Genomic DNA, 17,225 nt, shown 5'->3' with positions numbered 1-17,225 from the left:
GCTCGAGTGATCCCGTCCCTGCTGCCTCCAGCAGCCACTAGGTCTTGGTGATCGAAGTGCTTGTAAATAACTACATCGTCAAGAAAGTGTATGTTGACCGGGAGAGTTCGGTCGATGTTATGTACTATCGAACTTTTGAAAGTTTAAAGTTGATTAAGGAGCAGTTAACCCCAGTAAGAATTCCTCCTGTTGGGTTTGGGGGACTGTGATGCATTCAGAAGGGATGGTCACATTGATGGTCACTGTGGAGCGTCACCCCCGCTGCCGAACCATCCATGTTAATTTCATTATAGTCAAGGCTGATTCTCCCTATAATCTACTTATAGGCCGACCTACGCTCAATGCTCTACGTGCGGTCTATACGACGTACCATCTGAGTTTCAAATTCCTGACCCCCGCGGGAGTGATCGAAGTGAGCAGCGATATTTGTGTGGCACGAGAATGCTACCTTGCCATCCTCCAAGCCGCATCCACCTAGACGTCTGAGCCAAGGGTCGAAGGAAGGAGATCCAATATCCTTTCAATTGATTGTATAGATTCACAACCGCCCGGGAAGCCTAAAAGGCTAAAGACCGGGGACGAAGTAGAGGAAATCTCTCTGGATCCTGCGATCTCGAACAAACCATCCGCATCGGTACCAGCTTACCCGTGCCACTTCAGAATGAGATTATCGACCTCCTCAAAGAGTACCAGGACGTTTTTGCTTGGAGTGCCGAATAGGTTGTGGGGGTACCCCACCATCTTATGCTGCACAAACTGAATATTTTCCCGCAGGCTAAGCCCGTGAAGCAGAAAAGAAGGCACTTCGGCTCAGAACGTGACAAAACCGTAGCCGAAGAGGTGCACAAGCTGTTACCGGAATGGATGATTAAAGAGGTGCAATATTCTACTTGGTTGTCCAACCCTGTCATGGTCAGAAATGACGCCGGAAGATGGAGGATGTGCGTGGATTTCACTGATTTAAACAAGGCTAATCCAAAGGATTATTACCCACTGCCAAAAGTCGACGCATTGGTTGACTCAGCAATGGGTTACGAGGTCCTCTGCTTCCTAGATGCTTTTAAAAGCTTCCACCAAATAGGAATGAGTGAAGAGGATCGGGAGAAAACGGCCTTCTTTGCTGATCAAGGAGTCTGCTGCTACACAACTATGCCTTTCGGCCTAAAGAATGCCGAAGCAACATATCAAAGATTGGTCAATTGAGTTTTCAAATTTCAAATTGGCCGAAACATCGAGGCATACGTAGACGACATTCTTCTAAAAAGTAAGGAGACCTCGGTTTTCCTATCCGACATGAGAGAGGTCCTAAGAGTCCTCCGTAACACGTGGATGATGCAAAACCCCAAGAAGTGCATGTTTGGAGTAAATTCGAAAAAGTTCCTGGGGTACCTTGTGTCACGCTGGGGTATATAAGCAAATCTTAATAAGGTGAAAACGATTCAGAAGATGTCATCACCTCGATGTATATGAGATATGCAAAGACTTACGGGACGACTGCGGCTTTAAATCGATTCTTATCCCAATCCGCCTCTAAGGCACTGCCATTTTTCAAGATCCTGAAGAAGGCAGATAAATTCTCCTGGATGGAAGAATGCCAGCAAGCCTTTGAACAAATAAAGGAATTTTTACACCACCTCCTCATTCTCACTTCACCTCGGTCTGGGAACAAACTGTTCTTATACTTGTCAGCCGCCAATGAAGCGGTAAGTGCTATACTAATACGAGAGGAGGGTGTGCAGATGCTGGTTTATTATGTGAGTTGGGTCCTCCAAGAGCCCAAGACCAGATACATTCAGGTTGAGAAGCTCGTACTGGCCCTGGTTCATGCAGCCCATAGGTTGAAACCCTACTTTTTGGCTCACCATGTTTGCCTAAGAACGGACCAGCCTCTTCGGTAGATTTTATCGTGCCCTGAGGCATCTGAGTGTCTCACCAAGTGGGCCATTGAGTTGGGGGAATATGACCTAACCTATGAGCCCCGGAAATCTATTAAAGCTCAGGCTCTCGCCGACTTTTTAGCCGAGCTTACTTTTGATGAAAACAAGAGGTTGACCTCGGATTCTGCCGAGCATCAACAATGGATCTTACATGTAGATGGCTCATCTAATAGCGAGGGTAGTGGAGCAGGTTTGCTCCTCGAAGAACCGCAAGAAGAGCTGTGCCAGTATGCCCTTCAGTTCGATTTCGTCGCTTCTAATAATGAAGCCGAATACAAAACAGTCATCGCTGGCCTCCAACTAGCCTGTAAGCTCGGCGTTCGGCATATATTGGTTAACAATGACTCCCAATTCGTCGTGTGTCAGATACTTGATGAGTATGAAGTAAGAGAAGAGATCATGCAACGCTACCTCTCTAAGGTCTACCAACTAATCTCACACTTCGAATCTTTCAAAATCCAAAGGATACCTCGATCACAGAACAAACGGGCGACGCATTGTCTCGCCTTGCTTCCACTTCTTTCTCAGTTTTAAATAAGACAGTCCTTGTCAAAATCCTGTCCAAGTCTGGTTACCTTAAAGAAATAGTGTGCCCCATTCACTCTGGAGACACATGGATGAGTCCATTAGTTCGGTTCCTAATCCAGGGAGAGCTTTCTGAAAATCGAGTTGAGGCCAAGAAGTTGCAATGTAAGACTGCTCGGTACCTCTCCGGGACAACCTCTTGTACAAAAGGTCATACCTTGGCCCCTGACTACGGTGTATCATGGTTGAAAACGGGGAGAGAATTCTTCAGGACATACATGAGGGATTCTGTGGGACACACATCGACTATAGGATGTTAGTCAAGAAGGCCTTATTTCTCGGTTATTTTTGGCCGACCATTCGGTGATATACCTAACTTTTGGTCCTTTGCTGCCCGTCCTACCAGCATCATGCCCCGGAGCATCACCAACCGACCAATCTCATGGTTTCTATCACCCCGCCATGACCTTTTGAGCAATGGGGGATAGATATCATTGGACTCTTCTCTCGGGCCATGGGCAATTATGCCTTTGTGGTGGTGGCTGTCGATTACTTTACTAAGTGGGTTGAAACTAAGCCCTTACGAAGCATAACCGACCTAGTTGTTCAGAAATTCTTATGAAAAAGTATAGTGTGCCAATTCGGTTTACCCCGAATTGTCATCTCCAACAATGGAAAACAATTTGCAGACAATTCATTCAAGGAGTGGTGTGAAAACCTGGGCATCAAATAACACTTCACTTCGGTTGGGCATCCTCAAGCCAATGGGCAGATTGAGAATTTCAACTGGACACTCCTCCATGGCCTCAAAATTAGGTTACATCACCTCGGCTCTTCCTGGGTAGATGAACGCCCTAGTGTGTTGTGGTATTATCGGATCACGTCGAGATCAGCTACTTAAGAGACTCCATTTTTCTTAACCTATGGGTCGGAGGCAGTGGTCCCTAATGAGTTTCTCACTCCTAACCCTCGAATGGTAGCCTTCATTGCCGAGGTGAACGCCGAAGAAAAAAGAATGGATCTTGACCTAGCCGAGAAAAAGCGGGATGCCGCGGCAACCCATGTAGCTTTATATAAAAATATCCTGACTAGCTACTATAATGCTCGTGTTAAACATCTTCGGTTCAGACCAAATGATCTCGTATTGTGGAAAAATTCTGTTAGCCAATCTGAATCTCAAGCCAAATTAACTCCGAAGTGGGAGGGCCCGTATCATATAGTTTAAGTTAGTCAGAATGGCTATTGCAAGTTAACCTATCAATATGGTACTTTGGTATCCCAAACTTGGCATACAGAGAATTTTAAATTGTATCATCCCTGAAGGGTGTATTAAAAAATTAATGAAATTATTCAAAAGCTTATTTAGTTTTTCCTTAGCACTACTCCTTCCTAAGTAAACAATAAGGGGACAAATCAGATACAGAAGAAGAAGCCAAGATCAAATGTAAGAAAGAAAAAAAGTCAAAAGAATAAGCATCCATTACCAAAATCGAGGTCCGGGAGGCTTCTAAGCATCCACTACCTTAGCGCTTGGTTACAAAATTGATAAAAGGGCAGAAATGCTTCTAAGCATTCCCTGCTCCGGTGCCTTGGTCACCCCCAATCTCTCCAGCACTGGTGTTTTCTTCGCCAACCTCATCACCATCGAGCTCATCCCTTTCCAAATCGAATTCAAAAAGCCATCAGTTGAATTCCGCTCGAACCTCAGCCAGGTCTTTCCCGGCCTGGATGCCCTCGGCCATGCGGTCGCATAATTTCTTAGCATCCTCGTTGAAGTTGGGCTTATTTTGAAGGGACTCCAGTTGCTCGGGAGAAAGAAAAGGAGATGCATTGTTAACCGTCGAGGTGTATCCAAACATGAAACTCGATAGTGTCAACTCGCCGAGATCATAAGTGAAAACCTCGAATTTTCGGAAAGCTTCCACAGTCGAGGCGTCTGCCCTCTCTATGGCCTCCCGAGCTGATTGGTCTTCTTGAGCCCTCCTGTCTTTTTCCTCCTCTAGGGCTGTTCTTAAGGAATTGGCCGCGGCCTCGGCTTGCTCCAGGTCGGCCACCACCTTATTGTGTTCTTGTTGGGCTGCCTCTAACTTTTCTTTAAATTTTAAAATTTTCTTGTGGAGTTCGAAGGACGGCTGATAATTTTCAACAAGTTTGGTGTAGCGTTAGATCATCTTGGCTAGGAAAGTCGTAGTGGAGGCCCAGGAAACCGAGACACTTTGCATCAGCTCGGCAGGAGTGAGCTTCCTGGCATAAGTGCTGTCCCTTGGCAGAACTAAATGTACCAGAAGCTCCTGATCGACGCAGGGGTCTTTGCAACGGTCCCACTCCGAACACCATTGCACACCGGAGTGCCTCTTATCCTCCCCGGCTTCTTGAGCAGGCACATGGTGGAGGTTGAACAGTGACGATCCCGTGACAGGAACCTCGGGAAAGATCGTCACACCTCGGCCTGGGAGAGGAGATGCTATTGTCACACCTCGTACGGGTACCCCCTCTGAAATGGCCGAGGTTCGGGAGCCTTCTCCCGTAATTATCACTAGGAAATCGCGGCTTGCGGTGGCCGCGGTAGTCTTCTTCTTCAACCGGGTAGATAGTTCGGCGGTGTCTTTACATTTCGTTGGCCTCTTGGCTACCTCGGTGGTATCCGAAGTGATTAGATCGGAAATTCTCACTGCTGCAAAGTATAAAAGCAGAGTTATTTAGAATTAAAGAAGAGTAAAAACGAAGTTAGGAATGAAGGATACAAGGTTTTTGAAGCCTAGTAGAAAAAAATGAGGATGATCCGGACTGATCAGAGATCGGCTAATTCTGCCGCTACCAAGGACTGCTTCGGGAAAAATCCAGCAATTGATCTTGAGGTCTGACCCCAAGAGCTTCTGGAAGTTCTCCTCCTCTAAGTTGCCCGGAGAGGTATCCTTGATTGGGGTGGGAGGCCTCCACCAGAACCTCCTTGGGAAGTCCTCAGCCGAGATAAAAATGAAATTGTGCTTCCACTCCTTTATAGAAGTGGGGGCATCCATCACTAATTTCGGGACTTTATTTCCAAAGTATAACCACCCTTTCTCACTCCCACTGTTTTTGATTGTGTAACAGCGACGGAAGAGGTTGACGATGGGGGTTATTTCTTGATATCAGCACAGCATCTGAAAGTCGACGAGGACCCGGACTGCATTGGGGGCAAGTTGAGTGATCCTCACCCCTTAATACCTCAGGCAATCTCGGAGGAACCTGGTAGTTCGCATCCTGAGCCTGGCCTCTAACTGATGAACGTAGATGGCCACCCTACTCGTTGGCGGGAGTTCGGCTGATTGATCCAGCCGAGGTGGGTAAATGCTGTAGTTTCTCCGCTAAGGGTACTTGCGAACCAACTCGGCTATCAAAGTCTGGCCCATGATGCTGCTGAACATGGGGACCTGGCCGTAGTTGATAGATGATAGGTCTGGAGGAGTGGCTGGCACTGGCACGCCTTCGTCCCTAGGTATTTCGTTGCCAAGATCGTCATTGTAGAGGGCCTCGGTTTCTTCTTCGCTCTGCGCTTAGGGCGTTTCGGCCTGATTAGATGTTTCGGCAGTCTCTCCTCTGGGCTTGGGGACATTTCTTTCCTCGGAGGGGTCAAGCCTCTTTGCTTCGACGAAGCTTGGTCTCACCGTCTCCTTATATGCGCGAGCTATTCTAGCCATAAGTAAAGGAGAAGAAGTGATAAACTTACTCTTGAAGGAAGTCGAGATTTCGGGGGTTGCTGAGGTGAAAATTTAGAGAAGATTTGCTCTGAGATGATTAAAAATTTTTGTGACAAAAGGTGAAAGGGTGAAAGGGACCCCCTTATTTATAGGCAAGCGATAGGAAACTGAAAGAACGGTATTCTTGAGATTTTCGAGGGGGCACTCTCTCTCCTTATTAATGAAGACGCTGTTCATCTGACTGGGGATTTCGCGTCTACATATAGACCTGTCATTAAAGCTGTTGGCCATCACATCATCTTCCTTCCAGTTCCATCTAGGGCTGCAAACGAGCCGAGCCGAGTCGAGTTTTGGCTTTATCGAGTCGAACCTTGACTTAATTTCATTGAACTTGAACTCGAGCTAAACGAGCTGGTAATTTTCAAGCTCGAGCTCGAGCTCGAATAAAAAATAAAAAATAATTATTTTATTTTTAAAAAAATAAATAAAATAATATTTTTAATAAATAATAAAATATTAAGGATATTTATGTAATTTTACTATTAAAAATAAAAATAAAAAAAATAAATATATATATACTCGAGCTCGAGCTTAATGTTTTGAGCTCGAGCTCGAGCTCGACTCTGACTCGACCAGGTCGAGATCGAATCGAGCCGCTCGACTCGAGCTCGAATCGAGCCGCTCGATTCGTTTGCACCCCTAGTTCCATCTATACGTGCATGACATGTCATTGCTATGGTTCGCGCTACAGAACCACTTTTAAGCTTCGGAAAGCGGCAAGCAAATTCCCTCTTCTCGAAGCTTAGGGGGCTTAGTGAGGATGACCAGTTCTGCTCGGAGATTTCGAGACCTTACCCTGGTCAGGCATGCTAAACCCCTGGCGTAATCGCCTCGGGCATCCTGTGCCCTTAGGTGACCGGAGTGATTTTGACTTCTATTGTCATCTTGGACGGAGCCACGACTCACACCGCCGAGGTACCACCTAAAGGTCTGATAACTGAAAAAGTAATAGGTGTGACTTCTGACACACTGGTCCTGACACACGGCCTAAACACACTGTTCCTTGCACAGTGGTCAAAATCAGAGTGATATGCTGTCTCAATCGGATTTTTAGGGACTTGGACCCCACGGTCGTTCCCTCCAAATTATCCCTTATAAATACTAGGACCTTCCATTGGAAAAGGGGACGACTCTGGTAACAAAAATGGCTCATTTTCTCTCTAAAAAATGATTCTTGGCATTCTCATATAACTTCAACTAACTTAATCTTCGGAGATAAATCGGGGGACTTAGCCCCGTCTTTTAAAACAACTGAGCAGGTGATCCTGGTTCATTGACCTCTTCAAGTAGGAACACCGTAGACCTCCGAGCCACCTCGTCAGGTCAAAAATCACCTCTTCACATTGGCAATAACACGAGTGTAATTTTTTAGAATAATAGCGTGACATTGTTTGCGAGGTAATGCATGTAAAACAGAATAGTTGAATGGAAAAAAATGGTTAGAAACCAAAACAGAAATTCCAAAAAATGAACTGTACAAGTTTGCCAAAGTTTCAATTCATTATACTTCTGTCCCTTGCAATTTCTGTGCGAAAATTTTGAAACTTACTTCATCTATGTTTTGCTGAAATCGCAAAAGGATAAAATGAGAACGTTGTCATCAATTTGGAAAATCCAAGAAAGTATATCAAATATTTCTCACAGAACTAAATGATGGAATTAACCAATACAAATATTGGCACAAGTGTATCTAAGTAGGGGTGCAAATGAGATGAGTCGAATCGAATTTTATCCTAATCGAGTCGAGTCTAAACTTAATTTTATGAAACTTAAACTCGAGTTCGAATTCGACGAGTTCAAAATGTCAAGATTGAGCTCGAGTTTGAGCTTAAAAAAATAATTATTTTATTTTTTAAAAATGAATAAAATAATAAATTTTCTTAAAAAATAATAAAATATTAGGGATATATATGTAATTTTACTATTAAAATAAAAAACAACATATATATATAATCGAGTTCACGAGCTGCTTGCGAATTAACGAGCTTAATAATTTTTACTCAAAGTCAAGTTCGAGTTCAACTTCATCAGTTTGAACTCAACTCGATTTCGATATTGACCGAGCTCGATTTTTGAACTTTTCTTATCATTTGTTTTTTCTTGGAAAGAAGAGAAGGGAGAGTGCCAAGTAGTTGCAGCTCAATTGGCATGAACTTATTGATAGGGATGTGCAACTAATTCGAATTTAATAATTTGGAAGTTTGAATTCGAAATTTTTCAAAAATTTGGCAGCAGAATTAACGATTGAATTTGATTTTGAATTCACAAGTTCCAAATTCGAATTCAATTCGGAATTCGGTAAATTCCGAATTCACCAAATTTGAAAATCTTTTTTCCCTTTTTTTTTCCTTTTTTGTTAGATGTATTGTTGTATAATATAAATTTTATGTTACATATATTATAAAAAAATATTATTACATATATAAATATATATTATAAAACGAAATCAAAATAAAAAATTTCGATTTCGATTTCTGATTTCGAATTCATAATTCGAAATCGAAAATTCCGATTTCAAAAACTCCGTTACCAAATATAATTCGAAATAAAAAATTTCGATTTCAAAAACTCCGTTATCGAATATGAACCAAATTTGCATAATTCGAAATTGAAAATTCCAAATTACCGAATTTGAAAATTTCGAATTCAATTTGAATTCGATTGATAAATCGAAACTTTTCGATTTTGCACACTCCTACTTATTGAGTTCTACTGTCAACTAAAGTGCCGTTTAGGTGATTTGTATGAATCATTGTAGTTGGCTAATGCATTGTAATATGTTTTCACATTAGCATGGGATGAGTTTACATTGTCTTGGGCTAACAGTTAAGGTTGAAATCTCGGGATTTAGAAATTTTAGGATTCAAGTCTCCCTTCCCCTGTGCCCTTCTCAAATCCTATTCCTTTCTTGTTAGACAAAAATTTGAAAAAGAAAAAAAGGCTGAGCTTATTCTCTTTATAAATGTCACCTTCTAAATATCAAATACATACATACAAACAGGCAAATGTGATAGAACTTCATGATTTCTGTTTTTTGATTTTTTATTCACAAATACACATACACATGAAAATATAATTTGTGAATAAAAAAAACAGAAATGATGAAGTTCTATTACATTTGCCCTATATTGTCAAAATCTCAAATGCCCTCTCTCCCCAAAAAAAAAAAACTCCATAAAAAATAACCCACTCTTTCTCTTCCTCCATTTCCAATGCGTGTATTTGGATCGAGGTACTATTTGAGATATTATTTGAAATAATTATTGTATCACTTTTTGTGATGTGTTATATGTAAAATAAAATGATAATTAGAAATATAAAAATGTGAATTAAAAAATATATTTATGATGTAAGAAAATATTATATTTGGATTGTTTTTTTTAGGAGTTTTTATAGAAAATGTGACATAATGATTTGATATGTATGAGATAAAAAAATGATTAAAAAATATATTTACGAAAAAATATAAAAATTTTTTTGCAAAAACTATCAATCCAAAGCTATCCAAACAGGTTTGCAAAAAAAAAATGAAAAATGAAAAATGAAAAGCATTGCGAGGCAGACTGATGGCCACTGAACCAACCATTGGCCAGTGGTAAACGCAGGCTTGATTCCTTGACCCTAAGTTCCCAAACCAAAGCATTGACGTAATTATTAAGGTACTACAACCAACCTATGGTAAATTGGTAACAATTTATTACGGCACGTGAAAACACTCGCTTACAATTACATCACCCAGAATTTACTTTACTTTCCTTTCTCGATGTCCTTCTCTCTCACGCACAACACACACTAGACAGCTCTATAACTGCCAAAATCCACTGCTCCTTCACTTTCTTTTCCGTCACCGCTTTTTCTCTACATCTCTGCCTCTCTCTATCCTCTTCTGCTTCGAACCCTAGGCAAAAAATTAGGGCTTTTTTCTGCTTGCGAATTTCAAGGGTTTTCCATTTGAGAATTCCTCGAAACAGTGAAATTCTTTGCTAAAAGGTTCGTTTTTGGAATATTATGGAGTTTGGAGGCGCTCGGAAAAGAGGAAGGCCCGACGGCGGCGCAGCCACCAACGGCAATGGCGGCATTAAGAAATCGAAACAAGGTTTGGTTGTTTCCTTGTTCTGTCTTCCTTAAACTTGTACTTTGCTTTGTATATATTATTGATTGTCGAATCTAGGTTTTATTTTTGGTTTCTTTTACTATCTACATGCATGTGTATGTGTGTTATATTTTTAAGCATGTCATTGTTTGTTTGAGATTTTTGTGGAATTGCGACAAAATCTCTGCGGTGTAAATCCTTGAAGTCGGTTTTTGGGAGTACATTTATATCGTCTTTGTTCCTAGGGTTTTTTTTTTTCCTTTTTTTCTTTTTTCTAACTTTTGTGTGTATTGCCTATTCGAGTTTTAGACTGTAGTCCGCGTCTTTATTTTTTCTCTCCTTTACCTTTTTCCTTAAAAAAAATAAAGTTCCCCAATTAATGGTAAATTGGTTTGCTCTCCAAGAATAAGAGTCTTTGCCATTTTGAAAGATTCAAGTCTTGGAATATTTGATAAGATTGATTGGGTTAATCTCTTTATTTCTGTTTCAGGAATAAGAAAGCATGTAAAGTTTTATTCTTTTTACTGTACGTTTTATTTTTTGGGGTTTTGTGTTGTCAGATACTTAGTATGAAAACAGGAAAGAATTTATCTGCAATTTTTGATGAGTCCTGTTGTCAGAGTAAAGCAAATACCAAAAAAACTTGGCATACATAAAACTCAGCAAACGTAATGGAAGAATTTTGCTTCAAATTTCTGATTAAAGGAAAACAATACAAGTTTTTGTGCATATATGCTACTTTTTAGTTGAAGGAAAATAATATCCTCCATTATTTTGTGTGAGTTCTTTAGGGTGTTTGTTACTTGCTATGCATTGAAGTGAAAAAGCTAAGAAGAAAAAGAAATTCATGTTAAATAGGAGAATATAGATGTGTTTATGGCTCTACACTTCTCTCCCACTTTAGTTAAGCTTATATAAGAAAATATTGAGTGTGCTTGGATTGGCATTATTTGCAATACATTATTTGCATGCATCACATGCGCATTTTTCAATCAATATATTATTATTTTGATTACATTTCATTAAGAATTTGGAATGCAGAATACTAGTTTTTCTCCTTGCCTTCAAAGTGAACATGGAAATGATGTTCAAGTAAACTTAATAATTTAAGTCTTAAGGTTCAAGTCGATGTGTAAAAGGATCCTTCAAGAATATTGAAAGGGCCTGTTTGAAACATAAGAAGCATAATCTAATTATCAATGGTTTTTTACATTATCTAATTAATTATGTACATCTTTACTATGAATAATGCAAGTACAGTGTAGTTATGATGACAAGAAATGTTATTCAGAGTTTGAGCTATATCGCAAAATTTTAAGATTAATAACTCATTGGAAGTTTAACTTTGAAAAACGATAATTTGCTGTAACAGAAACGGAGTCCTTTTCATCCGGTATAGGAAGCAAATCGAAGCCATGCACAAAGTTTTTCAGGTTCTAATCTTAACTCACTTAAACTAAATATTAAAATGCAGTATTATGTTTGCTGGTGTGTATAAGCTGCAAGCCCAAGAATTATGCATACTGTCACTAAGTTAAATTTTGGTGTTTGACTAATGAATTGGGTATTTGAAGTTTTGATACAGGAATACTTGTTTAACCTATATCGATCTGTGAGTGGAATTGGCTGGGTAACGAGTAATTTGAACTAGCCACTTGCTCGGTTATATAACTCAAAAGTTGATCAGTTGATGAACTTTGTCTGCCGTCTCCCACATAACTAAGTTGATTATTGTCGAATTCTCCTTGGAAAATGCAGAGTTTATGCAATGGAATTTGGCTAAGCGATTGACACTAAATATGGATACAGGTCACCGTTTTTATAACAAGTCAATAGCCATTAGAGAATGAGTATGGTGTTTGGTTGGTAAATGAATTACCAGTCATCTATTCAACTTGGTAACAGCTATTGAGTGTGACATCTTAATCATTCTGATGCTGGAAAATGCAGAGTATGCAGTGGAATTTGGCTAAGCGATCGACACTAAATTTGGATACAGGTCACTGGTTTTATAATAAGCCAATAGCCATTAGTGAATGAGAATGGTGCTGGGTTTGTAAATGAATAACCAGCCATCTATTCAACTTGGTAACAGCTATCGAGTGTGACATTAATCATTCTGATGCTGTCATTATTTTGCATTGTTTTCTTTGTTGTTGCTACTTTAGGGGTAGAGCTATTTGGCTAGGAATTTCTGTGGATTTTGCTGCTTTTTGTCATTTTTGTTTTAAGTTTCGAATAGGCTGGCTTCCTACATGTTTTGCTATAAATCTTGATTCAGATGTGCACAGATTGGTTGGTTTGCATGATGCAAATGCTACTTTTTTTTTTTTATGTAAGATAGGGTATGTATAGGCCTAGTTGGACCTTGCAATTGTTATGGCCTTTTTAAGCCTTAGAGCAGCGAGTGGTAACTTATTGGACAATTATGTACTGGTAGCTCACTTAAATTGGCTTATTGTATATTGTTTTCCAACTAGTACTTTCATGTAGATTTGGGGCAAGTTGATTTACGTCTATTTTCTCTTTCTCCTCTTTTTCCTTGTCCACCTCTTGCCCTCTTTTGTATCTGTTAAGAAGTTTTTTCTTTTTCCTGTCAAGATGATGATTTGGACTGATGCTTTACCACTTTCTCTATATGGTACTTGTGATAAGAATGGATTTTTGAGCACATACTGAGTAAAACATCATATCTTGCTTTGCTATTTGGAGAGATATTATATGTAAATTTGGGCAGACCTTTGATGTTTTACTGTCTTTGGAAGATTTACTTCAATGGAACTGTGTTGTTTGATCAAGTCAATATTTACAGGCTGGATTTTGTGCTTGCTTTGATGTGCTGAGACTTGAGCTTGTCTTCCTTTAGTGGGAAACTTGAATGCTTTATGATGTCAGAGTGTCTATATCCCATTGTCTACATATTCATTGAATCTTTGTGTACCTGAAATCATGACTTTGTAATTTACTCACAAAGAAACTTTAGCTTGCTCTTTGACAAAATTAGCTTGTAGAAATCTGAAGTTTGAATATGGCTTTCTCATTAGCATGCATCGCATTAAACTCATCCCAGGCATTTGAAAATCATATGTGGTGTAGGACACATGGAGATTGGCCAATATCTCACTACTGTATTAATTTTCTTCCAAATAATTGAAAGACAATGGGACTTCAATGGATTAATTTGCAAAAAGTGCTTTTTTTTCCTCCTTTTGGCATGCTAAATGTGGTTTGGTATGGCAGGTTGTCCTACAAGTTCTGGTTCTTGATTGTATTTATGCTCATTTTAGAGGTACAGACTGACAGAGAAGACACAGGAAGATTTGGAGGGTTCAGGTTGGGGATTATAGACAGGAGATCAAAGAGACCTTGTGAAAAATCATTTGCTGGTGTTGGTGTTACTGAATATGACTCAGTGGCAGCCGCTGAGCAGTTGGACTGAGAAATCATGTGGAGGTTGGGAGATTGACTGAGAGTAATTGAAGAGCGGATGGAATTCCCAGTCTTTTTTCCGTTTTTTTCTGTGGTTGGTTTGGTCCGGGGGTGCTCTAAAGAGGTGAATGGGAAAATAGATTTAGGTTTTGGGTCTGATCGCATGAAGATAATAGATGTCTATGTGTTTAAAGATGATGTATATTAGGTTAATAGTACCTTAAGTGCATATAATAACTCATTCATGGTGTGTGATCAATTTTTACAAGGCAACTTTTATTTTCTTTTTGGCTCCCTCAACCCCTGGTTTTGTCTGGCATCCTGCTGCTTCTCAGCAGTTTGATAGTAGAACCAGGAAATTCTTTTCCTTGGACAAGAAGTGAATTAAAGAGCATATTATCCTAGATGAGGCCGTATCTGTGTTAGGGATCTGGAACAGGTTTTCAAACTGTAAAGCGGATTATAGATCTGGGTCCTTTTGTTCTAGCTTTTCCACTCACTAGTTGCTATTTATTCTTTGTCTGTCCAGATTTCTGTGTCATTGATGAGAATTTGATTGCCTATCGTGCTTATTCATCTCATTGATTGGTTGCAACGAGAACATCATTTCAAACTTAATATGGGAGCTTTTATTCTCCTGGAAAGCAATTGGCCTCTTACTAGCTTGCATATATTTTATGCTCGATTGTTCATTTCTTTTGCGATTAATATGTTATTTTTGGATGCATATTAACATGTATGCCGTTGGTAAATCATTCAATGACTTATCTTGTGGTGAATGGGTCCTGTTACCAATCTTATGTTTAGTTTGACAAATGGAATTGTGATTTTCAGATTTTGTTATCCCTCACTGTAATCCAGTGTACTAGAAAGTTGTGTATATTATCCTGCTAGGTAGTTCGTGTTTTCTTCTAATTGGCAATTGCCTAAACTTCTTTGCTCGTTAGTGGCATTTGATGTAATTTTGAGAGATTGCTTGTTGGGTAGCATTTGTAAGAGGTCTCACTTTGCACGGTGTCTTATGAGAACTTTTGCCCTTGTAATTTTGAGCCCTCATTCATGTATTTAGTCACCTTTTTTCTTTCGTAGGTCCTTTTGGCCAAAGTGTCTACACCATCAATTATGCTGTGGTTAAATTTGTTTTTCTATGCTTGCTGTTATCATAGATTGCCTACTTGCTTTCACTATGTGCCAAGACATTAAGGAAGTTGTTGCACAGCTAGATGTCATGTATTGGAATAGTTGCTCTCTTTTAACTTCAGGAGCCTAATGGATGGCTGTTTGACCTACTTGTTACCTCGATTTTGTATTTTGTTTACTTGTTTCCTCGATTTGTATTTCGTTTTACTTGTGAAGATATAATATTGTATCTACACACACATTGTTGAGTTTGGAACCTCCTGTGGATTTCGGGTACAACAATTTGCCCTATCAATTATCCTGTACTGTAATTGAACTCTTTTGTAGTCTTGATATGGGAAAGTGCAGGAGCTGGTTGTGTATAGTGGAAATAGCAAGATCATATATTTCATCTACCTATTTTCATCCCTAAGCTCACGTGCATTTGTTTATATACAAATCCAGTTTATGGCTCTGGCATCACGTGACTGTCCTAGTATCACTTTTGCTAGATGGAAAGTATGTATCATTTCTCTAATTCTTTCCTTTGAAATCGTATGTAGCACCTCGGGGTGTCAATTTGGTGAAGGATGCCACTTCTTGCATTACGTACCTGGTGGCATTAAAGCTGTGACACAAATCCTTGGCAGCAATCCAGCTCTTCCAGCAGCTTCCAGAAATCCTGTGGTCCCACCATCATTTCCAGATGGATCATCTCCTCCAGCTGTTAAAACTCGTCTCTGCAACAAATACAACACAGCTGAAGGGTGTAAATTTGGAGATAAATGCCATTTTGCCCATGGTGCGTGGGAGCTCGGCAAGCCTACTGCTCCTGTACATGAAGATCCTCGTGCTACAGGACCACACCCTGGTAGGTTTGGTGGCAGAATGGAGTCAACCCCTCCGGACTTTGGAGCTGCAGGGAGCTTTGGAGCCTCTGCTACAGCTAAGATAAGTGTGGATGCCTCTCTTGCTGGAGCAATTATTGGGAAAGGTGGTGTGAATTCAAAACACATTTGTCGCACTACGGGGGCAAAACTTGCCATAAGGGACCATGATTCAGACCCTAACTCGAAGAACATTGAGCTGGAGGGTACATTCGATCAGATAAAGCTGGCAACTCAGATGGTGCGCGAGCTTATTGCCAATGTAAGTTCAGCTGCACGGCCTCCTCTGAAAAACCATGGGGGCCCTAAAGGCTCAGCTGCTGCTAGCAACTTCAAAACCAAACTCTGTGAGAACTTTGCCAAGGGATCTTGTACTTTTGGGGATAGGTGTCACTTTGCACATGGAGAAGAAGAATTGCGATCATCTGGGATATGAATATAAATTCTGTAATTCCCCCCGTGCCAGCCTTTGGGGGCAATCTTGCTATCATGGGGACGAAGATGTTGCTTCCTAGCTTTGAGTTTTGTGTATTCAGATTTAGATGATATGAGAGTTACTCTGGCTTTTTTGACTTCTTCTAGTTTAGACATTTTTCGTAACTTTTTGTCTGGTTTCATGGTTGCATATTGTCATGGTTTCTGAACCTTTAGTAGTGCATATTGTGGAGCAATTCACCTGTTAAATTCTCCAGGTTTTAACTTCTTGGTGACCAGTGGTTTGTTTTCCTCCTCTTTTTTTTGTTTGGTTTTTTATTTTTATTAAACTTGCTTCATTATCCTTTTATCATTCTTTATTGCCCTTTTTAATTGCAAGACAATTCCAATTGTCTCCGTTATATTCCAAGAAAAGTTATAAATTCACTAAATACTACCTTGACTTTTTTTTTTTTTTACCCCTTCTTATAATTTTTGCACTACGACCTCTCGAACAAACTTCATCTCTTGTGTTTGCGTATTGTTACATTTACTCCTTAGTTCAATATCCGGTTGACAAGTACAACTCTTTTAAAGGAGAGGATGGTTCTGTCTTTATAATTGTTGCCCGGGAAAATGATTATCAACCTCATCTTCCTTTTGCTGACAGAGCCACAAGAATCAATGGTAAAAACAACGTAGCTGGCAACCAGCCCAACAAATCATATCATATCATAACTATAAGTAAAGCGTCAATGCTGGTTGTGAACAGTACTTTTTGGGCAGGTTTAATTGTAAATATGGGTTTTATGAAGGGTAAAGACTTTGTCCGGTTTCTTTGTTAATTTTGCTTGTTAGAGGGGTGATTTGGGAACTTGGCTTTTTTTGCATGAATTCCTGATACATGATTTCAAGCGGTGGCTTTTCTTTAATTCCACTTTGTCCCCTCAAACTATACACTGAATCCCACTTAAATTCTTGAACTTTAAAATGGAACACTTAAGTCCCTAAACTACAAAATCTAACCCACTTAAATAAAATCCGTGACGAAATCCAAAAAATTGACGGTGTCTTAGAGGTG

At 39.9% G+C, this 17,225-nt stretch overlaps 1 protein-coding gene across 1 annotated transcript; it reads left to right on the top strand.

The window, feature by feature from the left end:
- Nucleotides 1-10,033: 10,033 nt before the first annotated feature.
- Nucleotides 10,034-16,455, top strand: LOC113777016 (zinc finger CCCH domain-containing protein 14-like). Its single transcript, XM_027322068.1, has 3 exons — nucleotides 10,034-10,298; nucleotides 11,668-11,728; nucleotides 15,407-16,455. The coding sequence occupies exons 1-3, from the start codon at nucleotides 10,211-10,213 to the stop codon at nucleotides 16,164-16,166; spliced, it is 909 nt and encodes a 302-aa protein (XP_027177869.1). The 5' UTR covers nucleotides 10,034-10,210; the 3' UTR covers nucleotides 16,167-16,455.
- The last annotated feature ends 770 nt before the right edge of the window (nucleotides 16,456-17,225 follow it).

The sequence above is a fragment of the Coffea eugenioides genome, chromosome 1 (assembly GCF_003713205.1).
Source record: "Coffea eugenioides isolate CCC68of chromosome 1, Ceug_1.0, whole genome shotgun sequence".
NCBI classification, from domain to species: Eukaryota; Viridiplantae; Streptophyta; class Magnoliopsida; order Gentianales; family Rubiaceae; genus Coffea; species Coffea eugenioides.
The sequence above is the reverse complement of the archived record's forward strand: the minus strand, read 5'-3'. Positions and strand labels throughout refer to the sequence as shown.